This window comes from Chrysochloris asiatica, unplaced genomic scaffold (genome assembly GCF_000296735.1).
Source record: "Chrysochloris asiatica unplaced genomic scaffold, ChrAsi1.0 scaffold00083, whole genome shotgun sequence".
Lineage (NCBI taxonomy): Eukaryota > Metazoa > Chordata > Mammalia > Afrosoricida > Chrysochloridae > Chrysochloris > Chrysochloris asiatica.
In genome coordinates, this window is record NW_006408601.1 from 11,962,210 (window position 1) to 11,971,548 (window position 9,339).

At 39.7% G+C, this 9,339-nt stretch overlaps 1 protein-coding gene across 2 annotated transcripts in view; it reads left to right on the forward strand.

The window, feature by feature from the left end:
- The window catches only part of NELL1 (NEL-like 1 (chicken)), a 1,454,777-nt gene that overhangs the window by 326,164 nt on the left and 1,119,274 nt on the right, over positions 1–9,339 (forward strand). For both annotated transcript variants that reach the window (XM_006865820.1, XM_006865821.1), the window contains exon 10: positions 4,362–4,435. In XM_006865820.1, the coding sequence (XP_006865882.1) occupies positions 4,362–4,435 (74 nt within the window). The remainder of the gene's footprint in view (positions 1–4,361; positions 4,436–9,339) is intronic.

Below are 9,339 nucleotides of genomic sequence, written 5' to 3' on the forward strand. Positions count from 1 at the left end.
AGCGGTTCGAAACTACCAGCTGCTCCGCGGGAGAAAGATGAGGCTTTCTACTCCCGTAAAGATTTACACCCTCGGAAACCCTGTACAGGGTCGCCATGGGTCGGAACTGACTCGATGGCACTTAACAACAACAACAACATATTATATATATATATTTTTTAATTGTGAACTGGGTGATAATTTACAGGGGAGAACATTGGCTTTACACCATCATTTCATTGCAATGATTACAGTCTCCTCTGTGCATCATCATTGACAGTATTTGCTTTCATTCACTTTGTTTTTGGGGTGTGTGGGTGGGGAGAAGTATACAAAAACATTCTGGAATATATAATAATTTAAACAACCAAAAGGACACATTCTGCAAGCCTGCCTCCTGACCACTAGCACTCAGACCCTCTCTTTCCATGAGTCTAGAGTCCTCAGCTGCTCCCTCTCTCCATGTCTGCATCTCTGTTGTTGCTGCTTCTCTGGATAGGGGACTGATATGTTTTTATGCAGTGCCTCTGATTTGCATTTAAAAAATGTGTTCTACCCAAACTGGTAGATAATACCCATTCAACCTAGCTTCGATGGATTGGTGATTAGAACTCAACTAGAGGAAGATTAAAAAAAAAAAAAAAGTGTTTTCTAAAGGAAACAAATGTAAATTGTTACAATTTGATAAACTTGACCTATACTTATGGATGTAGTAGCTCAAAATACCAACTGAGAAGGAAGGATTCTTCCGTTGTTGTTGTTGTTGTTGTTAAGAGCTGTCGAGTCATTTCAGACCCATAGTGACCCTATATAGGGTTTCCGAGGAGCAGCTGGTGAGTTTGAACTGCCAACCTTGCCATTTAAATGGTTTTGCTGTCTGGCACATTAATCCACAGTGCCACACCAGGTAATAGGAATGGGCAATTTAGACATTGGCTACCTAAAATGGGGTCTGGGTGCAGGGGACCTATAAAGGCACAAAGTAACTGGCTTACCAGTTTTCGAAAAGGAGTTTAGTTTCAGAGTGAGTGGGGGAAGGTAGAATCCCCACTGAATAGTTCTCAACTTGTCTAGATGGGTCTGGTGAAAAGATAATGGGGGTAAGATTCTTATGATTCAGTAGTGAGTAATTGTTATGACTAACTGTGACTGTCACAACTGTAAGGTAGAACTTCCGTAACAAAAAAGGGAGAGTAGTTATTCTTACAGTCCAGGAACAGAGGATCCTAAGACCATCAAGGGAAAAGAGTATGAGCGGAATGCAGAACCCTATCCAGAGAAGCATTGACACCAGAGATGGAGGCAAGATGAGGACATGGAGAGAGAGAGCAGCTTAGGACTCAAGACTCATGGAAAGAGAAAGGCTATGTGCGTGCATCTAGGAGGCAGGCTTGCAGAATGTGCCCTTTGGTTGTTTAAATGATTATATATTCCTGAGTGGTTTTGTGTTCATCCAAAAAAAGAACAACCACCAAACAACAGGGAATAGAAGCAAATACTGTTGGATGATGATACACAGAGGAGATTGTAGTCATTGCAACGAAATGAGAGTAAAATTGATGTTCTCCCATGTAAACTATCACTAAATTCACAGTAAATACTTAAAAAAAAATGTGTTCTGACTGCTGTACAGAGGAAGACTGGAGACCATTGTGACTGGAATATGGGAGGCTAGACTAACCCAGGAGATTCTTCAGTAATGAAGACCAGGGATCATAATGATCTGAACTGTCAAAGCTCTGTGTGGGTAGTAGAGAAAGTGAGATGACTTGAGAGACTTAAGGAGGGAACATTTACTGAATATGAGCACAGATTGGATATGGGTCTGATTAAGTGGGAGGATATAAAAGGAACCTAAAGGAGAACTTGTCTGTATGTCTGTGGGTGTTGCTGGTACCATTCACTGAGAGACTACTAGAGAGGAATAAGCGTGAGTGGCATGTGGGGTGTAGGGTTGTTGTAGCTTGGGTTTTAAGAGGAACCACTTGATCAGTTACTGTCTGTATCAACTCATGGCACCCCGTGTGTGTCACAGTAGGACTTAGGGTTTTCTATAGGGTTCTCAGTTGCTGTGGGTTTTTTATAAGTGGATTGCCAGATCTGTCTTCTAAGGTGGCTCTGAGTATCAAATTGCTAGCTTTTCACTTACCAACCTAGTGCAGTAACCATTGGCACCATCCAAGGACTCCTCTGAGAGCAAACAGACTCTGAAATGGGAATGTCCTTGCATGTTATTAGGGAGAGCTCTGAAGAGTAATTCTAATGGAGGTTTGTGGTACAGAAATTGTTCATTGTCTCTCCAAACCATAGTCTTTGTAAACTCCCACCAAACATTTTTTTTTCCTGTTGAGTCTGAATAAGAGAAGTTGAGGGAAGATGCTGATGGAGTGTATAATTCAATTTTGAGTGAGTGATAGTCAACAGGGGTAATGGTGATCGGCCAATTTTGTCATCCTGCTGGATATAAAATGAGCCATCTCAGCCGCAGCGTGTGAGGTCTTACTACCTTCAAATAGTAAGAGCCAGGAGTGGACTGCATCCCTGTACCCTAAGATCCCTGCACATTGAACCTCCCTGACTCAGGGACAAAAAGCTGTGACACCTGAGAATTAACAGAGGGGTGGACAAGGAATAGCATCAGCAGAATAAACAGTCAGAGCAGCAGGTAGAACAGTGGGCTGCCCAGCTCACACAGGAAGTAATACTGAGTGCTTTTGGGCAGGAGGCTCACCTGTCTAGTGGGGTACTTTCAAACCTAACTGAGTAGAGAATGCTGTGAGTGGAATGGTTCATGTCATTTTTTACAAGGTTGGTGGTGAAGGAATCAGGACTGAGCAGGAGACGAAGTTAAATTGCAATCCAATTGCAACAAGTGCCTCAACCATTCTTATAGGGCACAGCTAGAGTGACCTTTTACAGTTTTTCTGAGTTGGGGCAAGTAGGCTTTTAATCAACCACTTATTGGGGCTGATTAATGTGGTCTACAACAGGAAGAGGGATCGACCTTGAATAAGTCTTCAACTAGGGGCAAGTCCTAGAGCAATACTCAGCCAAGAATTATTGGTCATCAACTCTCCCAGTAGTTTTGAGAATGCATCCCTTGGTCATGAGGGTGATCTGGGTGGTAAACCATAGGATCTATTGCAGGAGCATGAGGTATGACAACCAGTGTCTCTGTGGCTAAAAAGGGGCTCTGGACCAGCTGATTGCTAAAGTCCCTAGATGCTTGAACATCCCATAGCTCTAAAATTTGGAAACTAATAAATTTAATCTAGGAACTCTGGTAGGGTAGTGGATTATGAGTTGAGCTGCAAACTGCAAGGTCAGTAGTTCAGATCTCCCAGCTCAGAAGAAAGAAAGATGAAGCTTTCTGCTCCTGTAAAGATTTATCAAAGGATATCTGTGAGTCTGAAGAGTCGTGATGTGGCACTGTAGGATCAGCACTGGACTGCTAACCACAGAGTTGTTGGTTCATACCTACCAGCTGTTCCTTGGAAACCCTCTACAGGGCCACTATGAGCCAGAACTGACTCAACAGCACTTAACAACAAGAACAACAAATGAATCAGAACTGACTCCATGGCACACCACCACCACAAAGTTTAATCTCCTCGTTTTTGCAGAGACAGACATAGAGTTTCTGAGGCAAGCTAGTGGTAGAAATTTCATTGGGTGGAGTGGTATTGGGGGTATGTCAAATAGACGTAGCCTGCACTTATTTAAAACTAGGTCAAAAAGTTGACTCCAGGGCCAAGTGTCAGTGGAATCTGAACTGAGTTTTGGGGGCTCCATGAGTGCTTGTCTTTGAGCTTCTCTCTAAGGCCTCCTCTCCTCTCTGCCCTCTAAGGCTCTTAAGTTGGCCTTTCCAACAGTAGTTTCCCCAGTGCATTGTTCTAGTACTTTTCTGGCTTGCCTTGTATTTCTCAGTTGTCTTTGAGCTTCTTAGGAATACATAGGTTAAGGCTACCTGCTTTGCATGTCTTTAACAAAAACATGATATCCTTCACTATGATTGTGGGTTCTCATGACTGTTGCATGAGAGTTTCTTCCCACCAGTCATTTCTTTTATGACTGGAGCATCTGTTCCTTCTTGTTTTATTTCAGTTTTTTTCTTTAACCACATCAATTCATTCTCTAGGTTGCTTCTGAGACTGCAACATTGAAACAATTGTATATTCTTGCTGTGAGGGACCGGTGGCAAACACAATCAAGAGGATGACCTGAATGGGAGATTTAAAGGTTATCTTCTAGACATAAAGATTTGTGTTGCTTAGTATCAGAGAAACTTATGCTTCTGTGGAATCTATTGGAGTTCGATGGCACCTCTGAGGTCTTTTTGTGGAGAACATGACTGTCTGACCCATCTTTCTGTTTTATTACAGCGAAATGTATCTATGGAGGAAAAGTCCTTGCAGAAGGTCAGAGGATTTTAACCAAGAGCTGTCGAGAATGCAGAGTAAGTTTATATCTTAAATGATCCCCATCACTTCTGAGTAATGAACAGATAGAGGTAGGGGCAGTAGATAATTTCTTGAATAGGGCTTATTGACCTTGTTGGGCATATTAGCCTTCTGGGGGTGCCTGGGGGAGCAGGACTCTCTGTGATGATCTGGAGTCCAGGATGATAAGGACCCAGCCACTGTAATTGTGACAGTCACCTGTGGATTGGGGAGACTAGGACAAGTTATTATAGGAAGGATGTGAGAGGGGAAAGGGTGCTAGCAGCTATTATGGCCAGGGAGATTGATGCATGGTCCATGGAAAGAGTTTCACATCAATCTTGGGGGAATCCACTTGTGATGGCAGCTGTGAACAGTGACAACTCTATTCTGAGATGACTGATGTCATGCTGGAAAATGCCTTCTGTCTCCTACCACATTGCCTTCCAAGTAGCACATGAAACAAGATGTATGGAATCATAAATCTCCTTCAATAATCATTTAACAAACTTGCATTGAGCTTCTGGTATGTATTAGCATTTTACTAGTGGATAAAACCAAAGTCTTTGTCCTTATGAAACTCGCAGTCTAGTGGAGAGACAGGCAATAAGAAAATAAATAAATATATAATATAATGTCAAATGCTAGAGAATATCTAAAGTGAAATGAAGGGATAGAGAGCTTTGGGGTGAAGGTGGGTGATCTTGGAAAGCTCTCAGATCACCCCCTTTTATCACAAAGGTAGTATGACTAAATTTTCTGTTACCATCTCAGAGATTAAAGGTAAATATTTAATGAGACTTTTAGAGACATGGGTAAAAATTTAAATGCCAGCTTTGAAAATCGTATTTACCACTGTTACTGGCACATCTGGGTTCATCTTTTACTATTTATATTTTACAATTATTATATTATATATTACATATATTAAAATATATTAAAAATATTAAAAATATTATATATTACAATTTAGAAAGAAGTTGAGGCTCATAGATTGTTGTATCTATACATGTGGGCAGTGTGTATATATGAGAGATAGAGACTGAGACAAAGAGAGAATAATTTCATCCTCTTTTAAAAAGCTGTTGGTTTCTTCATCTGTTCAAGTTTTCAAGTTATTTAATAAATAGATATTTTATATACAAAGAGAATGATCAGTGACAATAATATCTAACTTTTTTTGAACATTTATTTAAGCACTTTTTAAAGCATTTTAATCCTCCAGCTGTCCTGCAGGAAAAAGATGAGGCGTTCTGCTCCCGTAAACATTTACAGCCTTGGAAACCCTGTACAGGGTCTCTATGAGTCAGAACCGACTCCATGGCACACAACAATAACAACAACAACAATCCTCATTTAACTCTTACAGTAAGCCTATGAGGTAGCTACTATTACTATCCTGGTTTTATAGATGAGGAAAGGATTCATAGTTAGTAAATGGGCATACTAGGTTATGAACCTATGTAATCTGATTCTACTATATCTTCTCTTAGCTTCTCTATTGCTAGTCTTCAGGGTGTTAAATTTATTTGGAAATAATTCTCATTTTGGAATTTTGGAAAGGTAGATTTAGAAGAGTTGAATGAGGACTTTCAGTCCATCTGAGAATACCAATTGGTCAGGCTATGACTCATTGATTCTTTGGGTAAAGGGTAATGTTTATAGAAGGCTATCCAAGACCTTTGGGATCCATATAATGGATGTTGTCTGGAGGGACAGAGGATGATGAGCGAAGAATGAGAGAGCCTCATGTTTCTCCTGGGCAATCTTTCTCAATAGTTAAGCTCTAATAACCTCTTGCATCTTTTGTAGATAATAAATTAACATCTTTCCTAAGCATTTATAATGATAATATGTATGTACTGTCTTTGGCAAAACTGAGAATAAGTTTTCCGTTAGGTGGTTCAGTTGAGAATTCCTTGCTGACCAAAGGTTGCCTGGTAATCCTATACATTTCCATTTTCCAGGGATAATTAAAAATTTTTAGCAACTATCAATTAGAACAGAAATAAACTCTTATTCAAAGTATTTTTATAAAATCTTCCTAGACGTTAAAATCCTGTTTTCTGTTTTTTTGAAAATCAAGATGAATAAATTCTCCTGGCAGTCTTGCTTAATTTTGCCCAATTATTGTGGCCCTGAGACAGTTCTTTAGGCCAGCAACATTTTTTGACTCGAAGATAACAAGTTTTATATGTTATTAGAAATTCAGGTAGAAGCACAGTGATTAGGAGTAAACTTGAAATTATTTATATTTGGCCAATGACATGGAAACAGTTACTGTAAGTGAGAGCTAATGGGAGAATTGTATTTTCCCACCAACACAGAGCTCCAGGGGTTATAAACGAACAAATCATAATCAGGAGGATTTTAAAATGTTAATTACCAGGTGCTTTTTACTAGAAATCATTTTGAAAATCAAGTTCCTAATTATGTGACTGGAGTAAATGGACTTGCTAGCACTTATACACCACTGTAATCACAGTTTATATTATTTCCAGGTTCACACAGAAGTGTTTGTCCCCATTTAAATATTTCTAATTATGATCCTACTCATTAAATATGCCAAAGGTTGGCTATCATTGTTGACTGATTTAATCAGCAGTCAAAGCAAACTCTTTATATAAAAAGAGTTTTCATAAGCAGTTCTTTCAAAATAGTCTCCTGTAGCATTGTGTGCTTCTTTTAGGACATTTAGACAAAAGAAATATTAGGAAGAAAATGGAAATCACTCCTAAATCTTACTACCTAAAGATAAGCTCTTTTAGCAATGAGATTTTTGACAGCAAGAGTGAAATGTATCCTATTGTCTTAGTTTGGGTTCTTCCAGAGTCAGAACATGAGCTAAGGATTTCAAAATAGAAGTGATTTCAATAGTAGAAGGGATTGTAGGAGAAACCAATATGAGTATGGGGATTCAGAAATGGGTAAGGAAAAGAGGCTGAGTGAGCATGCAATTAATTGTAGCTGAAATCACCAAATTTAGCCTGATGCTACTAGGGGTTTGGGATAGCAGTGGGAGTGTAAATTACACTCTAGACAAAGAACGTCTGTGCCAGTCACTCATTGACTTTGGGCCATATCTGTGGAGGCACATACAACTTGTAGGTAACTTCTAGTATTCTACACAGACAAGGTGGCTCCATTGCCCATGGGAAACCCCCCGAAGGTGATCAGGCACATGCTGGTAACAGTGAAGTGTGCAGAGGTTACAGGGGTTGGGATAAACACATGGAAATGGTAAAAGAGTCTCAGCAGTGCCTACCACTCTTAATTACTCTATGAAGCAACAGACCATGAGGAAATATAATGATATAGAAGGATAGCAGTAAAGCATTAATAGTAAGTATTCAACATTTCGCTTTCATTTGTATTTAGCATATTTTGCTTAAAATTGGTCAAAGTTTATGGAGCTCTGGTAGCTGGTAGTGGTTACAAGTCAGGTTGCTAACCTCAGGGTCAGCAGTTCAAAACTACCAGCAGTTCCGTGGGAGAAAGATGAAGTTTTCTGCTCCCATAAAGATTTACAGCCTCACAAACCCCATACAGGGTCACTGTGAGTCAGAACCGACTCTACTGCATGCCACCACCACCACCACCAGTCAAAGTTTCCCTAACTTCTGTTGAGGGGTTTGAATCCTTGTTATAGAAATGAAGGAGCAACAGGTAAAGACAGTTATCTAACTGGTGCTAGCTTTTGAGGTGAGGTGTCACCCAGTGTGGCCTGGATTCAGAGATGAGAATGGAATGTAGATGAAAAGAGGGAGACAAATAGGAACTTCAGAGCCAATTTTCAGGTTTTAGGACTACTTCTAAGATTAAAGCCAGAGGTCTAGATAACCTTAGGGAAGATTGGGTAATAAAAATTAAAGTTGAAGAAGAAAAGGCAAGAATGCTACAAGTTGGTCTGAGCTACGAAACAGGAAACTAGAGAAAAAAATTCAAAAGACGGTTGGAAATTAATTTATATTTGACATTTAAAGTGATGTGCTCATATTTGACAATAGGTGTGCCTGATATGATGGGAGTTCCTGCCAAAGCAGAGAAATGTGAGGCCTCGGGAGATGGAAAATTCTTAAATGAGACTCCCACTATTGAGATTTCTCTTTGGTTGCCTTAAAGGGGAAAAACTAAATATTTTAAATAAAATTAAGGACTCTTCAAATCTTTTATCTTTCCCTAGCAATTAGCGGAGTAATTACTGAAACTCAGAGTAAACCTAAATACAGATGCTAGTAATGTCAACAAATAGGCCCTTAGGTGAAGTGAGGTCATAAAAATTCAGTTGCTGAATATTTAAAATTTTATTATTATTGATTTTATATCTATCTAGGGAGATCAAGTGCTCATCTAAATGGACCCTCTTTGAGCTCTTGTGTACTCTACCTTGGTCTTTCCTTTTTCTTCTACCAGAAAATTGCTACTTCCTTGTTCCGTTATTTACATTTCTTCCAATGTAGTCTCTTTTCTATTACTTATTGCCAACTTAAAGAATTACTTGTTGTCTCCTAGTATCTTATACTCGTGGTGGCTGGTGGGGGTGGTTACATGCTGTGGAGTTGCTTCCAACTCCTGTCTACCCTGTATAGGACTTCCAAATATATAAATCTTTGTTGTTGTTGTTGTTGTTGTTGTTAGGTGCCATGGAGTCAGTACTGACCCATAGAGCTCTATGCACAACAGAATGAAACACTGCTCAGTCCTGAACCAATGTCACAATTCTTGCCACATTGAGTCCAGTGGTGCTGCCATTTTGCTAATCCATCTCTTTTTGGAGTTGGGGGGTCTTCCTCTTTTTCTCTGACCCTCCACCTTAGCAAACATGATATCCTTCTTCAGCAACTAGTCCCTCCTAACAATATGTCTGAAGTATGAGAGATGAAGTTTGGCCATCTTGGCCTCCAAGAAGCACTCTGGCTGC